The sequence below is a fragment of the Gambusia affinis genome, linkage group LG03 (genome assembly GCF_019740435.1).
Source record: "Gambusia affinis linkage group LG03, SWU_Gaff_1.0, whole genome shotgun sequence".
Classification (NCBI taxonomy): Eukaryota; Metazoa; Chordata; class Actinopteri; order Cyprinodontiformes; family Poeciliidae; genus Gambusia; species Gambusia affinis.
In genome coordinates, this window is record NC_057870.1 from 5,121,460 (window position 1) to 5,140,998 (window position 19,539).

Genomic DNA, 19,539 nt, shown 5'->3' on the forward strand with positions numbered 1-19,539 from the left:
GGACTTCCTTCTTTTTTGTACAAATGTGAGCCGCTGAGTATAAATTAAACATACAAATAAACATCCTTGAACCTAACACATAGTGACAATCAGTTATTGTTATTTTTATAACAAAAACAACAAAAAGATATTACTGTCATAGCTTACTGAAATATTAAAAGAGCTAATCATAATAATGATTATTCCAGGTGCTATTTATTTTAAAAATGCTGAAAACCAATGTCTCAGGTGATGGTTCGAAATATTACGGATGTAAACATAAAGGTGATTTGAGGTGAAGATGCCGTTATTAGCAGCCTCTGTCTCACGTACCACAGAACACGTCGCTCCTCTTTAACAGCCAATCGGCGCTTTTACTTTTGAATGACGTCACCTTACCACCCAGTTCACGGAAGCTGAAAGTTTCTTGTTTCCTACAGTCCGCCCCTTTTCTTATTTAACCATACAACAAAGAAGCAGTTTTTGGAACTAAGGGAAAACAGAGAACGGTTTAGCTATCGTTACTCAAAGGACAAGTCCTTGTGTGTGTGTGTGTAAAAACCTTTTCGCGGTTGTGTACGGAAAGCGGCGGGGGCAGGACGCAAAGTTTACACCTCACTCCATCTGAAGATGTTAGCCTCAAATCTCTCTGCTGAACTCCATGATGACCACGCACAAAAAGTAAGTACCGATATGGAATAATGAATCCACGGTGTGAGTGTTTGCGGGGACTGGAGGCGAAATTAGCGAAATTAGCACGCTGTAACTTGAGAATTCACTTCCTGCTGCTGGGCGGTGAAAGTAGGTCAAAAAGGTCGGTTTCGCTATAATCCAAATGTTGGTTGACACAACCTCAGTAACATCTGTAAGGGCAGGAACAGGAAGTCATAAGAGCAGCAACTCGGAGAATGGGACAACTCTTAAAGTTTAAGACTTAAAGCTACGTCACTATTTTGTCTTAAGTTAATTAAATATCCACCTATTATAGTTTTATAATAGGCCAAAAATTATTCATTCTCTGTGTAGATTTTGATTTAAAGTTGCTAATTTCTGATAGGAAAGGACACTGACAACTCCTTTGAGACAATACAGCAGTGTACAAGAAGTACCATTTATAGTAAACAAAACAAACACCATTTTAACAAATATTGAATGCTACATTATGTATACCTTTCTCAATAATAAGTGGAAAAACATGTCTGTGGTGTTTTTATTATTTTTAATTGGTGATGATCTCCATGTCTTTGAGTTTGAAAGGCCTCCTTGCCATCACCCTAATCTTTTGCTCCCTCCTCAGATTGAAGTCAGCCTTACACCACTCTACAACCTTAAAATTACTTCTAGTCAGAAGAAATGTATTCAATTAAAAGATTACAAACCTAAATCTAACTGGCGGGTCAAAAATCTGGAGAGAAACATTATGGACCTTACCAGAGGGGCCGCTTTTCATTGGCTGATGCTCATTCTACGTGGTCACGTGGGTGGCAGTCTCACAAACACGAGCTTCTCGTTAGCTAAGTACAGCATAATAGCAGTTCTGATACAACTTCTACACCTTGAAGCCTGTAGCAGACAGGCTTCAAGGTAGCAGACAGGCTACCTTGAAGCCTGTCTGCTTCAAGGTAGCCTGTCTAACGTTAGCTAAACAGATCAATATGCAACGTGTACTGTATCTGACACACACTAAAGATTTTATTTTAGCAGAAAAGGCTTTGGACTAAATTGTTACTTGTGTTAGCCTCTCTAGCACAAAGTACAGCTAGTCAATCAACCATCGCTGTGTTCAGGGAAGCCCTGATTAATAATCCAGAAATAAATATCAAGCCTGGAAACTTGATATCGTAATGGACTGAATGTTATGTTTTTAATGTAATCTTTGCTCGTCTTGCGGGGCGCAGGCGGTTGATACGGTAACAAGTGTGCTTAAACTATAAAGAGAGACAGAGTAAAAAGGTACGAATGGTTTTGAGTTGATCACCTGTTCGGGTTATTTTACCTTTGCTGTGGCTCATTACAGCCACTGTAGTTTCTAAACGTTGTACTAATTACCCTGTTTGTTTATGATTATACGTCATTCATAACAAACATCAAATAGAAAAAATAGATTTCATAAAATTTTAACAAACAAATGGCTTCTTTACCGTAACAGAGCTCTTTGGTTCCTCTTATCAGTCTGTAGCTTCTCATATTGAGGTCATCAAACCAAATTTCAGATCTACCATAACTGACCGACTGACACCTGCTGGCCTCAGGTTTGCAACCAGCTTGTGACTGAAAAACCAGTAACCTCCTCCCAGATGATGACATGAACTTGTTATTTCCTCTGTCCATTGTAGTAGCTGATATATTGTGAAAATCCGGTAGAAATGATGCACTAATGGAGTCATGTTTACATAGAAATAATGCGGTACGAGGCTTTGCTTGTGAGACTTGCGGTCACGTGGGTCGGTTGTGGGAGGAGCTTGGTAAGGTCCATTAGCTTGTGCTGCTAGTAGTAGTTAGCCTGGTCAACAACTACATTATTCAGCAAATCTCACTGGTTGGTCTTCGAACTTGGAGCGGGATCATGGCTACGTTAGATTTGATGTCATTCCCAGATCTAAGTTCTCATTTAACGTTGACCATATTATACATCACAGGTAGCCAGCAGTGTTTGCTTCCTTTGCAAGTAAAATTTAAGAAAATAATAAGATGATTAACTATGGCCTTGGGCAGTCCAGCAAATGATCTTTCCTGCCACATGTTGCAACATTTTTTTTTTTTTTTTTTTAGCAGAACCATCCTTCAACCTTGACCAGCTCTCACTAAAGTTGGCTATTTTTTCCACTACAGTGACAATGACAAGTTCACATAAAGCATTTTTCAAGAGCAGTAAGTTACATAGCTTTGTGTAAACATTCTTGGTATGAATGAAAATAAGCTGAAGTGCAAATCCAGCTTCCAGGAGTAGTAAACCAGCCCCAAAGGCAACTGAGACGTTAACAGGATCAGAAATGCCAGCCGGCGTTCCCCTATAGGTGCGCTGTTACTGTGCATCCAGGTACAACTCGTACACACATGCTGTGTATATAGAAAACGACTCCACAGTAATGATGTTTTATTGTTTTAGAATGATTTTTCTTAGTTGAATCTCCAGTGTGCTCTGCACTTGCTACTTTTTGAAACGTTTGACGATAAAATCAAATTGTTGACATTCTTTGTTGGGTAAAATGGGTAAAGAAATTTATTCATTTCTGTTTTTCTTTTGGTGAAAATCTACCAAAAATGTTTTGGAAAAAGCGTGACTCTGTATAGGACCAACACATAAGATGTGTCTTAATGCAAAAAAAGTAAAATCACTCCAATAAAGGTAGTTACAGCTAAACATAATTTGCCTACTCAAACAGAGTTCCAGTTTCTGCTTTTGGTGTGATAAATCTGTCAGTCTGACACAACCTAAGTGGGTTAAGTCAATTTTATTACTAGATTGGATCTAATTTACCCTTTTGACAGCAGGCATTATGACTTGTCACAGAATAACAAGCAATATGAAGCTCAGGATGTCAAATGATGTCTCTGTCTCTCTCTCTCTCTCTCTTTTGTCTTTTTCTTCATCAAAAGTTCTCGTTGGATTGTTCAGTTCCAGGATTCCCCTGCCATAAATATTTCAGAAAGCTTGCATGTTCGAACTCGTGTTATTTAAATGAACGGTCAGCTCTGTCGGGCTGACATTAAGCTCGGCCGCAGCTCAATTAAGACGCGTTCATTTTAATCCGGTGTGTTTGTGACGGGGTACATCTAAAAGCTTCACGGCAGCCTCTTCCCCCCCCCCGGAGCGAGAAACAGTGAAAGACTGCAGTGAGCCGCGACATGGGAACTCCTCTACATTATTAATACACCTGTGCCTTTTTAGCTGCTGTGACATGACAGAATATGAAATACGGCTTTGGTTATTCAGCTAAATGTACCACAGCTTGTGGTGCCATTAAAGAACGGCGTTTCTACAGCAAACTACAGTTTCTCTGCTGTCCTGGAGTTCAAACAATGCCGTTATTTTTCAAGCGATTATAAACTTGAACTAGTCGATGGTTTGACACGGCTGTGAGTCACACTGGGTATCAAAAGATAGGTGGTTGACATTTTCTCATTTATCCAATCTTTAAAGAAAACGACAAGCGTTAACATTTCACATTGGGGAGTCATGTAGCTGTAATTACTCCTGTCGCTATAACAAATTTTGCTGGACAACAAATTGTCCCAGAAGTTAAACGATAAACAATAATAACACTGTTGTTTCTAGACCATTTTCAACTAATAATAATGATGTCGCTGCCATAACTTATAAGGAGTTATTGTGTAAATTAGCTTATTCGCATGTCATTTTTAATATCGTTTCTTATTTATTGGAAACTCCGCAATTGTGAAATTTCACAATTGAAATGTTAATTCTTTCAATTTTCAGGCGGACTAGTGTTCACATTTGTGATCCTTATCAGAATTGGATTGCGAATTCGCAAATCCCCAAACGAACTGGAATTTGATTAAAGAGGACAAAACTTGGCCTTAATCTGTTTTCTGAACAGATGTTAAACAGGAAGACTTGTATTCCTGCAAGTCATAAAGAACAGAGTTTATAGGAGCGTGCTAGAAACAACGTTACCACAAAAGATAAATGCCTCTGCTAAACACTTATTTACTTTTTCACAATGCATTCCTGTGGCGACACAGTTCCCCAGAGATCTAACGCTTCAACTACAGATAAAAATGTATTTTTACTACTTCTGTCACAGCGGTACACTGTCTGTCCTTGTTCTTAGGTGGACAAATACCTGCACCAGTTCCAGCTGTCAGACAAGACTTTGATGGAGTTGTCTGTGAGATTTCGTCGAGAGATGGACAAAGGCTTATGCAGAGACACAAATCCCACGGCCGCCGTCAAGATGCTGCCAACGTTTGTGCGTTCAACTCCTGATGGAACAGGTAATACTTTTTTTTTCTTCTTCTTCTTCTTTCTCCCCCCTTCAAATCTGTTTTTGAAAATTGCTCCTCTAAACACAAGCTGAGTCCTTGTCCAACTCTAAGCAGTTCTTTTGGAGAGAGCTGTCAGCCCACAATAACAGCAAATCTGTTCAAAATGCCCAGAATAATGGGAAAAGATTTGAGAGAGTTTCTCTATTTTTTTTTTTGCCAGAAAATAAATTTTTAAGATCTTTAGTCTGAAACAGAGATGTGACAATTTGAGCAATCAAATGTTCCTTTTATTAATTCATTATGGAGCATAAAGTACACAAAGTGTGAACGTCAATTTGAAGGCCCTTTTCATTTTTTTTATTTTACAACTAGCTTTTATTTTTCTTCTTTTTTTAGTTTGTTCATCGTAGTTGAGTGTTTTTTTTTTTCTTTTTGAGAAGATGGTTTTCAGACCTCCACTTATCTCTCAATTGTTTGATTAAAGGGATTTAAACTTGAGAGATGAACCTTAACAGGCATCTTCAAATGATTATAAGTCTTGGATTTGTGTTACCAGGAGCCAGCCTGTAAAATATTTATTTATAACCATTAAACATTTTCACATCTTTCACATTACAACCAAAAACGGTAACAAATTGTCCTGGACAGTAAATCGTCCCAGGACCTATTGCGATTAATGACAGTGTTGTTGTTTTGGGGTAGCATATTGGTAATGGCATAATAATGCAAATTTTGTCTCTCAAAGAACAATAAACTCTAATTTTGTAAAGAACATCCAACACAGGAGCTGGAAGATATTGTAAATATCCAAAAATAAAACACCCAGAAGCAAAACCTTAAATTAAATGGTTTTTGACATGTCTGCAAACACACTTTCCCTTTAAAATTAATCATCAGAATGAAAATGATCGAGCCAATTCTAATTCATAATGCAATTAACTGCTTTAGGCTCAGTACTGCATAGTTATTGCAAGAAGGATTAAGGATGTGTTTCCTTACACATTAATCAACATGTACTAAAAGAAACACCTGAAATGTGTGGTGTGACGTGACTCCAACAAAATCCAATGAAAACAATCGTCTCCAAGAGTCACACAACTGGTAAATGGAGTAATTATGTGTTTAGAAATGGCAAAAACGGAAAACAGGTATGACGTGTGGTTATTCTGTGAAAACCTTGGAGGTTTGATACGTAGCATCAGCCAACACTTCATTTCTGACCCGTCGACTGGGTTTTACATTTTCATGGGTTTTTACAAGGTAGTGAAAAGGTTAAACAAAGGTCAGCTGAGGAAACATACCAAGCTTTATTTGGTCTGTCCTAAGAGAACAGCAGAGCCACGGCCGGTCTTACACAAATCTGGCCTTTATATAAAAGGTTTCTTGTTGATAGAGGTCAGCAGAACTGCCACTAGCTATGCAAAGATCACAATGTTTTTGTGACCTCTGCACCTCTGTAGGAGAAGGTCATGGTCAAACTAAACATTGTGCAAGTAAAAATACTGTCAGAAAAGTAATTCCACACAGTCCAATAAACACACCATCCACAGCCACAGCTCCTTTCCCCTGAAGTTGAGGTGGATTTTCGACACTCAAGTTCAATATGAAGCTTTTATGAGTTGTAGATCTGAAGCCCCTCTCCTGCTGCTGCTGTACTCCTCTAAACTAGCGGCAGCGTTGCTTCCGTTGAGTGATTCTGCTGATTGGAGCCGACGGGTTCTTGTCTTCAGAACCTGCTGAGCTCGGCCTCTCAAATGTTGATTATCTGGTGCATTTGATGTAATTAAGGAATAATATGTCGGACAGCAGTGGTGAGTGTTCTTTTATTTACCCATTATTAACCCATTTTTCTCCCCTCACCTCGTTTTTCCATAATGATGGGAGTGAAAACCAGGAAGTCCTTTTAGACCAAGTCAGCGACAAAGCCAAAGAAACGCACACTAAAACACTTGGGGAGGAAAACCTACTGAGGGAATAAAGCCAGTCTTCTTTTAATAACTGCAACTGTTGCATATTCTCTGCATAGTTTAGATGAGGACTGTTGACATTTTCTGATATTTTGATTTTATTATTTTCCATCAGTGGTTGGCACAGATGTCACTAGAGGTTTGGTGAGATTTTATTAACTGGCTAAATCAGGGGTCCCTAAAGTGGGTCCTGGAGGGCCGGCCTCCTGCATGTTTTAGTTCTCTCCTTGGTTTAATTCACCTGGATCCAATGACGGCTCGTTAGGAGGCCTAAGAAGAACATTGACTTGCTGAAAAGGTTGTTGGTGCCACCAGGGAGAGAACGAAAACATGCAGGATGCCGACCCTCCAGGACCGACTTTGGGGACCCTTTTACCTTTGTTTGCTTTCAGCCTGAATTGTTGCTTTTGGATCAGAACGCAGCTGGCATACATTTTGGTGTTTTTAATAAAAAGAGACTGAAATAGACTTCATCCTTATTGTTCCGATCTCAAATACAAACCAAACGTGTGTCAAACTGTAGAGACTCACTGGCAGCCTAACGGTGCATTTCAAATGCTCACTCTCTACATCACTGTGTAGTTGTCATGTTAAAACATACCTCAGGTTTAGGACTGCAAAGATTAGTTGATGTAATTGGCTGATGGGTAATTGCTTTGCTGCAAGCCAGGAGTCGGGAAGCAGGTATGGTGCCTTGTAGAAGCGTTCATTATCCTTCGACTTTTCCTCATTGTGTCACATCACAGCCACAGCTTTAAGTTTTTATTAGAATTTTAAGAAAAACACCAACATAAATTAAAGCATAGCTCTGGAGTCAAAGGAAAGTTAAACATGGTTTGCCAAATTTGAAGAGTGTTGCCTGTCCTGGTACCTGTATGCACGCCGTTTTACTCTGATAAATTAAATCCAGTGCAACTGATGATGTTTGGAAGTTCGCCAACTAGTAAGCAGAATCCTCCTGTGTGTAATTTAATCTGAATATTAATACAGCTGTACAGCATGATGACCACCAGAGACCACAGCAGACGGGTCAGGGGGAGTTGTGCATGGCTAACTGGTTGCCATGGAGATTGAAAGATTTCTCAGACATGCAAGAAAGAAAGCAACACTCCTGGTATGTTTTTGACGAGGGGAATAAAATTTTTGCATAACACTGCCCCTTTAAGAAGTGTAGTTTGCGGTTTCGACAAGACATGCATGTATGTAGGTTACGTTAGCAACAGCAGCATGAAACCTTTATGCTGACCGAAAATATGTATCTAAAAATATGTATCCCCTGGTAACAGTGTTTTTAGTTTAACATGCTGGGAAAGGGAAGCTGGTCAGGAGCTAAATACATGCCAGTCCTGGAGGAAAACCTGTTGGAGGCTGAAAAAGACTCAGGTGGCTGAGATTCACCTTCTAGCAGGACAACAACGTGAAACAGCCAGAGCAGCAATATTCTCATTTAAATGGCCCAAGGTCCAGACCAGACTCTATTTATGAATCTCTAGCAAGATTTAAAAATTGCTGTTTTAAGATTTCTTTCATTTATTTAGTAAAAAAAAAAAAAAAAAACTGGCTGATAAATGCATCCCTCAGAAATGCCTGCAGCTTTTAAGAATGGTGGTTCCACCGAGGTGAAAGACTAAAGATAAAAACTTCCTACGTTTTTGTTGCTAAAGTGAAAACAAACAACAATCAACTTTTACCCAAAATGATTCTTGGAAATGACAAACTAAACCAGATGTTTGAAAACAGAATATTGCCTGAGGTTTCTACATATATATAGATATTTTTATTCACATATTTTTGTGGATAATGTGGACATGTTGTTTTTTTTTTTAACACTTTATTTTATTTCCTCTGAAGTTTAATGTATTCATGCTCAATGCTGGTGCAATGTGAGCATGTGGACCCAAAGTCAAATTTCTTCTTTGTTTTATCCTACCCAGTAAAGCTGATTCCAACATACCAATGAAATGCACTCAGGTTGTTGTTATGAGGTGGTACAAAATATTTTTGCAATTTCTTCTTTAGTTTGAAGATATTTGCCAGTGTCCAGTTCACTAAAATACAATCAATATTTTACAAGAAGCCTCGTCAGTTTAGCTGCTGTGAAAATACTCTAATTTACTTGCAGACATATGAGATGTTTGTTACAAACTCCATGTTAAATAGCTGGGCAAAATGCCCACTAGTCCAATAAATTTGTGTTAAAATGTAATTATTTTTGTCTTATTATTTTGCATCGGTTTTATCAGATAGGTGAATAAAAAAAACAAAAAAATTATTATAGACAGTTAAAATTTAAGGAAGTAAAACTGAACAGAGCCAAGAGTGTCTGATGAAAAAATAAAAATAATAATTTTATGAGGAATATCATCTTTAGTGCTGACTGTAATTTTCTTCATGTTGACAGAACAAGGCGAGTTCTTGGCTCTCGACCTCGGCGGATCCAACTTCCGAATCCTGCTGGTCAAAGTGCAGGGCAACGGCGACCAGAAGGTGGAGATGGAAAGCCAGATTTATGACATTCCTGAGCTCGTCATGAGGGGCAGCGGCTCTGAGGTAGGCCCCTCTCTCCCCCCTCTATGATGATAATTAGCTGTTGTTGTGACAGGTGGTCACGGCCATGTCTACTGGCTTCCATGCACTAAACTTCCCCATGCAAAAGACGACATGTTGACGCCATGTAGACTCTAAAAAACAAGACAATTCCATACAGAAGTTATCAGAGGCTGTTAATTTTCTTCTCTAAAAACATTCCTGACATGTTGATTTACTGTTTCTCTCTGTAGTTTTTCTTTCTTTTTTTCTTTTTGTCGCCACAATTTGCAATGCTGAGCAGCCTATCAAAGTGAGCCCTCTCACTGACGCACCCAGTGGGAGAAAAGACACCCGGCTGAAGTGCATAATGTGCAAAAGAAATAGACATGATGTTGACAGCTTCGTGTTTAACCATTGCTCGGTGTAGCAGCAACTCGGAGTAGCAATTACACCAGTCTCTAACGTTGCAGTCCCTGAATGAGTTTTGTAAATTTAATGATTTCAGCAGACACTTTAGACAGCGTGCCATTCAAGGAGACAGATGTGTGTTGCTCTGTGACGTGCAGGACATAGCCAAATCAAATGGCCACCAGCCTAAATTTGTCCATATCTTCAATAAGAGACCAGATAAAACTTCCAGGAACTGTGGCGGGTTGATCTTGTAATGTCACAGCGTGCAGCGAGGAGGACGGTGTAGCAGGTGGAAAAAACGTCTCCAAATCTCACTGTTGGAGAATTGCAACTAAGAGTGGCATATCAGGGACTCTAGGTCTCCATGACAACACAGTTAGACAATATTTACATGCCAACCAGAGGTTTGAGAGGAATTTCACAAAGGGTCTTTAAAAAAAAAAAAAAGTACAACTGCAAAGTGACTTTCTCTGAAACTGAGTACTTTTTGAAAACTGAGAGCGAGTCTTCAGGTGGAAAACCTTGTTTTTCTTGCAAAGTGGGAAATTTGTTCGAGTGAATATTCCTATATATATATAGTTTAGTGGTTTTCAAGCAAATCAAAACCGCCGCCCCCTCAATTACATTACTACTATTATTTATGTAACATATCTGTAATCTTCTGATTCTAAGTTTCTTTCCGTCATTTTCTGCAAACACTGTGCATTCACACGCAACTAGACTGCAGAAGGATGGGCCGGCCTTTAAGCTCACTAGTTGCTACGGCCACTGGTCGTTTTAGCTAGCATGTTGTCAGCGTTTTATCAGCGTACTGCAGCGTGATAAAATTTATTATGCTACCAAAGTGACATTAGTGACCTCATAATGAGGAGGAGAAAACTCTCGGAGACATGTTGAGTGCAAAATATAATGAGGTGGATAATATGAAATCAATGTTTGTTTATTTTTATGCTCGTCTCAGTCCACAGACCTCGGTCGGATGAAAAACGTACGGGGTGAACTGAGGAGAGAGGGGCAGCGCTGTGTGTGGGAATATGCTAATGCAGTAAGAGCCGAGTTCATGCATCAATCTGAACACAGCCATGTTGTTTCAGATCTCTTGTATCTCGTCTTGCTGTCTAAAAACAAGAAGGCAAAAAGTGGCGAGTTTGCTGTATTATGCATTTGACTCCAAGTGTATTCTGATATTCTAAACTCTTCATTTTTTAAATGTTTATTAGCACTTTTACTTGTAAGGAGTTTCCAGAGTGGCAACTTCCATCATGGAAAAATGTCTCTAAAACTTTATTTTTCTGACAGCCTCCAGGTCAGCTGCTCAGGGAGCGTGAAGAAGCCCTAAAGCTGGGGACACACTGCATTAATCTCACAGCCCTCAGAGACGTTGAAAAGACTTGTGGTTCACACGAACAGATTGGTTTCAACAGGTTTTTGTTTTGCCACCGAAACACTGCGAATCACACATTTAATAACGGCACCTGCTGAGGGATCACAGACTGCTGCGTTTGTCAAACCAGAGCAGCAGCAGTCAGTTAGCACAGATACCAGCTGGTGCTAATAGAAGTGATTTCCCTTAAATGAAAAGGATGGGATTAAAATACTTACCTAAATTATTCTCTTCATAAATTTGCTCTTTTGTTTTTTTTTTCTCCAGGTCCATCTGTGTTAATTGTTTATTCATTGTGAATGTTAAAACTTCTCCTCGGTGTCATTCTGCTAACGTTTGCATCCTTAAAGCGTCCGCCTGTGCAAATGAAACGCTCCCAGGTGTCTTTACAGTCTGATACAAAGGCTGGCGCGGTGACATTGATAACTACAGCCTTGTTTACAGTGTTCTGCTCACGCCTAATGAGAACAACCTTTTCTCTCTTGTAGTTATTTGACCACATCGCCGACTGTCTGGCTAATTTTCTGGAGAAGATGGGGATAAAGGACAAAAAGCTTCCTCTGGGTTTCACCTTCTCGTTTCCCTGCCAGCAGACCAAATTGGATGAGGTGAGCCGTTTTGCACTCCTCTTACTGCTTTAAGTGATCATCACGCCCCGCGTTTCATTTCAGTTATGTCTAAAAGTCTGACTCACATTTATTTCTTTAGATCTCGCCTCAAAGGAGCCAGAGCTTCTCTGAGTTTTAAAGAGTTCTTCTTTGCTTTCTGAAAGTCTCTATAGGTTAGCTACTTTTTAAAAAATATATTATCATTCGGTCTTCACATATATCTGCTTTCTGTGGAGGCTTTTTAAGCCATTTAAGCATAAAGTGCATCTGAATCCAGAACAAAGAACTTCAAAGTAACCTTTAAGGCTATGAGCATACACTTTCAGTAAAGTCAATCAAACTTGTTTATAGATATACTGTAGTTTGTGATTCAAAGAGCCTTGACACACAATACCATCTATAAATTTAATAGCACAACAAAAATTTTTATCTTTATGACACTTAAATCCAACTTGCTTAATAATTTGGAACATGGTGTAATGCATCTAATGCGTTCCTTTCCTGACCTGGACGTTCCTGAATTCAAAGATTTGCAGTTATACTAGACTCTTACCCTTCTGAAAAAAAATTGACTCAACTATATGTTAACTTTTCTTTGCTGTGACTCGTCCACAACTTTCTGTATTGGAGTAAAGTGGTCTGAATACTATTGCACATCACACATTTGTATTCCTAACTATAAAAGGAAAATGTCAAAACCCATAGATTAAAATCTACGGATATTAGTGCCGATAATGTGCCAACTGAAGAAGTGTTCAAGAGGAGTGATGTAAAGTAAAGATTTGAAATAAGGTGTTAAAGCGGCAGAATATATCTTTTATAAAATGTTTTTTAACATATTGTCTCTATGTCATGAGACAGATGATTTGTCAAGAAAAATGGTAGTTCAATTTTTCTTTTTCACATTATCTGTTTCATGTTATACTGTCACAACATAGCAACAGTTTTAACAAATGGGTCAAAAAAATATTTTGTCTATAAAAGTTATATATTGCAACTTTAAGCTACTAAGTAATTTCTACTTGGCATAAATGCTTGTTTTGAATTTCAGACTGAAACAACAAAGATGGACACTGGATTTCAGTCTATTCTTTGTCATATAAACTTATCTTTCAGCCATATTTCAGATTTAAAGGCCACAAGGTGCAGGAAAATAGTCACCTGTTGTTTTCTGTAACAGCAGGTGTCATTGTTAGCTAGCGTGCCACTCAAGGTCTTCAAAATCATTAATATGAAGAAAGATAAGGGACAATTTTTCTATCCAAATTCAGAAATGAATTTCTGACTCTTTGTTGGGGTCGCGATCACATTTTAAGTTTGACATGCCACATTTCCCTCAAAATGTGAACGTCAGACTCAAATAGTTCCCCGGTGAGTCAGAGCTCCATCGTCTGGCTCGTCATGGCAGCTGTACATGAATGTGGCGCCGTTGCTACATTTTGTCAGGTTCTAATTTCATTTATTGCAGCCTTCGCTGTTCCTACAAACCCCGAGCTGCTCTTTGTTTAATGGAAATGTAACATTTTGTTTGCTGCCATTTGTCAGCTGTAAAGCGATTTCTGAGAGTAAACGACACGCTTACTATTACAATATGTCGAGAGGAGCCTAAACTGGATGTTGTGGTGTATTTCTAATTTTATTCTTTTCTTTATGTTTTTATCTTCGATTGTCCTGCTGTCTGCAAAGCAACGTTGTTCATCTGAAAGGGTTGACAAAGCCAACCTGAAATGAGTCCTGAATCTTCTTTATGTTTTTCTTCAGAGCGTTCTGATTTCTTGGACCAAAGGCTTCAGGCTAAGTGGAGTGGAAGGAAAGGACGTGGTCAGCCTCCTGAGGAAGTCCATCGAAAAACGAGGGGTAAAAGAAAACACGACACCTTTGGACACAAAACTGTTAATTCGTGGTGCACAGAGTGACATTTATAAAAATTAACTACTTTTTTTTCTGTAAATATAACTTTTTAATGGTAACTTAAAAAGTTACTATTAACTTTTTTAAAGATTTAAAATGTAAACGTTATGCATTTTCCTTTAAGTGTTTGAAAGTCACAAGGGCAGATTTTTCCCAGGTGTTTGTTGGCTTTCTACATCCGCCGCGGATCAGCACACCTGCTCTTCTTTTCAACTCTGAAAATCCAGAACACATGAAGTGAAATCGAAGCGATACGACTGCATACCAAATGCTTGAGCGCTGAGAGCCTCGGGGCTCGAGTCATGTTCAACCAGAGCCATTCGGTTTGCTCTGGGCCTGTGCTGCCATCAGAACAGACAGATGTATGTTAAAGGCATGTCTTCAAGACTAGAAACGTATCGGAGAGATCAGAAACGTCTGCGTTACAGATTGAGGACACGGGACCCTCTTGTTTTGCCAAAATGAATCTGAAATAAGACGGAGCACAAATATACACGTTTACACTATATACAGAAACGCTCGTTTATTGTGCATGATGCAAACTGAAGATTTAGTTTGAATATTGAGAAATAGTTGGGGTAGATGAAAGAAGGCAGTCACCGCAGGAGTGAAATGGCTTTAGATTTTGTTTTTGACTTTAAATGTTCTGTGTAGTGAAGCAGAGTGTGTCTGTCTCAGCACGCCTCCTGTTCAGGTGGCTGATGACCAGCCGGACGCCTGCTGGGAACTTTAACACCCAGTCAGCAATCAATGATGCCAAACATCTGAATGTCAAATTTACATCAAGTGTAGAAAATAAAATCTGGGGGAAAAAGATCCTTAAAGCTAAAGCAGCAGCATGTAACTTTTATTTAAAAAAATAAATGCTTTTTTGCATATTTTATAAAACTGCCACCATGTTGTGCCGACATGCTTTGAAACACATGGTCTGCTCTGTGAATAGATCAATACTGTCACCTAAGGAAATGCACCGTTCCTGAACAAAAACAACCAACCCTACACAGGAGGCGGGACTTGGTGCTGTCAATCACCCTTGTGAATGCGCTGCTAAATGTGCTAACGGTGGAGCAAAAACTAACTGTTACAGTTGTACAATTGTATCGTAGCAGAGAGCAAGGGCGCACACTGGCATGATTGGCAGCACTGAAGCTGCCAATCATGCCAGTTCTGATTGGTTGTTTCTAATTACCACTGGGAGACGACACAGGAGTTCGATTTTTGCTTTTCTTTTCACCACAGATCATCTGCCTCATGCCAAACTGTCATGACACGAGGACAGTTTGAATGAAATGGTTCTAAATCAATAAATACATATGCAGCGTTAAACTTTCATTGCAGGACTTCGACACTGACATCATGGCAGTGATCAGCGACACGGTGGGAACCATGATGACCTGCGGCTTTGACGACCGTCACTGTGAAATTGGCCTTATAGTGGGTAAGTGCAACCTGACTGTGATTATAGGTAAGGTGAAGATGAAGGCCCTTCGATGTTTTGAGTTACGAAAGCAGAAATCAGGGAGGGGAAGAAAACCAAGTAGGCAATTTGCCAAGGAAAGAAAATCATTCTGAGGCGTTTAGGTCTCTCTGGCTTCAAGTGTTTTGTTTGTATTGACTACAAAATATCAGCATTTAGCAAGATTATAGATAATCTGCCGAGGCTATTCAGAGAAACTCGAGGGTGAAGGCTGAAATAAACCCAGGTCGTAACCCGGGCTGCCGCGGGCATTTCTGTTTCTTCAACACTTTAACGTTGATTTAGTTCACAGACACACAGTTTGCCATTCAGTCATGTTTTCTGCTGCATTTCATCCAGATTGTTAAAAGCAGAAAGGTTGAACAGGTGATCATATTTACATTTGCTCCTTCATGAATTTAATTACATTTGCATGTTTTGCTCATCGGTTTACGCTTAACAACATGTTTTTTCCTTCTTTCATAAAGAAATGCAACAAATAATGAAAAGGACTGAAAATATTCACAAGCACTATTTTTGGCTTTATAACATCTTAAAACCAGTTATTAACTCACATTGCGATAGAAGTTGCAATCCAATATGTAAATTAATTTACTACATGAAACGTTTTATGTAACTGCACTGTGTAGGTACGCCTTACCTGTTCAACAGTTTCCAAACTTTTTGTTCCTTGGGCCAAAATTGTTGAGTCAAAAGTAATGATGGGCCAGAAAAGTAAAAATAAAATGAAAATCAAGTAAATAGTTAAATTTATTTTATTTATTTTTTGGGGTGATTTCTAGAACCAGGCTCAGCAAGTTTTCTGGGGGAAACCTTGGATCATTTGAACAACAGGACCTCGGTCACATTTTTTTCAAAAACGGTTGCTATATTTATGGTTGCTATATTTAAATGTAACAAATTAAATAAAAGCTGATTTGGGGGCAGCAAAGTCAGCCTTTTAGTAAAAGTGTTGGGATGAATGTGGCTCTACTTATTATACAAGCTCTGTTGTAAACAGACAAATACATATTAAACATTTTCCTTTGTAAGAAAATGATATCGATAATAATTTTACCCTGATTAAAAATGAAAAATCTCCATCTGCACCAACCACCCGCTTCAGACGGATCCAACTTAAATCAACCTTGAAGTGCAGTTGGGAGCTGGGGGGGACAAAATCAGTCCAAATGTCACAAGTCTACTTCTTTCCACCAGGCTAAAGAAATGAAATCCTGGATTGTTTCCGTATCTCTTCTGCTCCTCAGCAGGCAATCAGTCCCGCTCTCATCAGTCCCCATTTCTAGTTAACTTGGCCAATGTGATGGGAAAAGGGAGACGGCGCTCACATCATTAAAGTTGTTCTTTCCAATTTTGAAATATTTGTGTTTGAAAATGACACGAACAAGATCACGTCGAAGTGCATCTTGTACTTGGACAACAAAGGCTCCTCTCAGCAGGGCTTGTTAATTGAGGGGAACGCCTGCAGGCCCAGCTGCACATCACCGCTGAAGGTTCTGCCGTTGAGTTTTAACTCTGCCTAATGCCCCACAGTGAACGAGCTGCTACATATAGGAACATGCTAATGTAGAGGTGGCATATTTCCATGATGAAATCAGTAAAAAAGTATCTTTTGTAATTAGCACCTCACTTAACTTCTGCCTTTATGGCTTTTATTCTTCCCGTTCTTTGCAACGCTGCAGGATATTTGAATTTACCCAAAGTGACAACTCATTTGTTGCATTTATGTGCTACATATTAGAGCTCTACTAGCTGAAGAGGAGTCTTTGTGCTGCATCATATTTGTGCTGCATCATATTTGAGCTTCAAGAAAAGCTCAGTTGAAATGCTTTGTTTAGTGTATGTGTGTTGTTAGGGGTCCCACTGCTGGTTTTGACAGAAACGATTATTTCTTACCCTGTGTTTTCTTCCCCGTCTGAATAAATGAACTTGAAATAAAGTTTGGATTCTTCAAGTTGACAAAAGCTAAAATAATAAGACGTGTTACACATCTTGGGTGGAGGTGCTGTCTGTTATGTTTAAAACACAACATTTGAGTCACTCCTAACCCTTCAGCTCTAACTCCTTAACAACAACAACACTGGGACAAAACTCAAACTCTATATATTTGATGGTCCTCTGATCACGCTACAGTTTAATATAAAGTACATTTAAGCACAAAAAAACTTACCTCAATATGTCCAGATGTAAATAACAGTCCACAAAGTAGAGCTTCAGCGATGTCAGACGTATTTAGAGGGCAGTAATCTCTAGAACTGTATTATGTTTGTTAATCAGCAATCGTCACGGTAACACCATTTCTCTCCAGGAACGGGCACTAATGCGTGTTACATGGAGCATATGAGGAACCTCCAGCTGATGGACGGAGACGAGGGGCGGATGTGTGTAAACACGGAGTGGGGGGCTTTTGGAGACGACGGCGCCCTGGAGGACCTGCGCACCGACATCGACCGGGAAATCGACGCCGGGTCGCTGAACCCTGGCAAGCAGCTGTGAGTGTCACTGAGTGTATCACGGCGGAAGCTGTAGAATAAATATGCATAATCAGAAATCTGTGTTTCCAGACTGTTGTCTACATGTAGATTAATAATTTATGGCGTTTTTTTTTTTTTTAGAGTGTTACAGAAACGACCTGGATTGTTTTTGCCTTTTCAACATTGTCGCTTTAGTTCTAAGTACTTACTAACATTCTCATGGTCCTCATCTGTAACATCATTGACTGCTGAGATCAAAGTGTCAATCACAGTTACTGTCTCATTCGTTTGGGTTGTTGATCATCCAGTTATTGAGTTGCATGTGTTGTAGACTTCAGGCTTGGTGCCTAGCAACAGTCTTTATATTGTCATCGTCAGGCCCGCATCCCTAGTTCCTCCAGCTGCATGTAATGCACTACAGAGCATGGCTTTCAAACTTTCTGAGTTACAATCTGAACTTCCTCCACTTTTAAGACCTAAAGCACTTAGTTAGAAATTCATCCCAGCAGGGGGGCACTAAATAAAATGATGCTACAGACTTCATCCCGGATGGTGCCTGTGTCGTTCACTAATCCTCAGTAATCCTCATTGCAAGTAAACCAAGTTAAGTTGAGATAAGATTTGACTTGAGGGGCCAGTGGGAAAGTTTCAATCTCCAGATGCCTCAACTCCAGAACCACCAAGTGAGTTTATTTTGATTTGAGCTTAATCCCATTTCCTCTCTTAACACTTTAGGGCAGGGGTCTTCAACTCCAGAGCCGGTGTCCTACAACCTTTAGATGTGTACCTGAATGAAATGGCTGAACTACGTCCTCAGCAATGCAGTCAAGTTCTCCAGAGTCAATCTAGTGGCCTGGTTATTTGACTCTGGAGTTTTGCAGCAGAGACGCATCTGAAGGCTGCAGGATCCCAGCCCTGGAGGGGTGGACCCTTGCTTTAGAGCGTCGCTGACCCTTACACAGGACCAGTGTTTCCCAGTTGTTATTTTTAAAGTGGTGGTGTTATTAATTTGCCGGGCACAGCAGTCATAGCAAACTCATAAGAAGTTGTCTTGACTCAATCAGATGTCAGGGTTTGTTTCATATTATTGTTTACATCCAGAAATTTCTCACATTTGCTCAACCATAATATAACTTGAATTGGAAGTAAGTTGAATTGAAAATAATGCATAAAAACGATTTAGAACAGCTCAAAACTATTCGCTCTTCTTTTTTCTCGCTCTCTTGTGTCGGCTATGCCTCAGACTACCTCATCACCGTAGCAACTGACTGACAACAACGCCACTAACATATCAGGATTCAACAACAAGAAACACCACAAACATTTCCCACGCAGAACAGAACATGAAGTCCGTTACGGATTTATGCTTCCAGGCTTGATGTTTATTATGTGACTATTAATATGTGATAGTTTTGGTAGATCAGATCGGTCATTAGTTAATTCACACAGCTGCTCTACTGATGATCTGTCAGTCGGTGTGTGGATTGTGTTTCTTTATTTTCTAACTAATCTGAAACACACATCACCTCTACATCTTTAGGTTGTCAAAGTCAAGCCAGCATTATTTTTAAACCCTGGAATGGGTATATCTTTTTTTTTTTAAATGAAATGAATACATTTAATTGGCTCATATAATCAAAACGAGTTATTTCTGCATTCAATTCCAGTTTTAAAAAATTAATAGTTTGAAATGAGAAAGTGTAAAATTGCTTTATTCTTCTGATTAAAAAAAACATGCCGTTATTGTGAACCTCCACAATCTGATCACATTTACTGTAGCTGAATATGTTCTGTTTATCTATTTATACCTTAGCTGGGAGGTTTTTTTTTGTTTTGTTCTTTTTATTTT

At 39.2% G+C, this 19,539-nt stretch overlaps 1 protein-coding gene across 1 annotated transcript in view; it reads left to right on the forward strand.

Annotated features, from left to right (window-relative positions):
• The first annotated feature begins 366 nt into the window (after positions 1-366).
• The window catches only part of hk2 (hexokinase 2), a 35,532-nt gene continuing 16,359 nt past the window's right edge, over positions 367-19,539 (forward strand). The window contains exons 1-7 of the mRNA XM_044111619.1: positions 367-660; positions 4,776-4,938; positions 9,298-9,446; positions 11,709-11,828; positions 13,590-13,685; positions 15,078-15,177; positions 17,525-17,708. Coding sequence (XP_043967554.1) covers positions 610-660; positions 4,776-4,938; positions 9,298-9,446; positions 11,709-11,828; positions 13,590-13,685; positions 15,078-15,177; positions 17,525-17,708 — 863 coding nt within the window. The 5' untranslated portion in view covers positions 367-609. The remainder of the gene's footprint in view (positions 661-4,775; positions 4,939-9,297; positions 9,447-11,708; positions 11,829-13,589; positions 13,686-15,077; positions 15,178-17,524; positions 17,709-19,539) is intronic.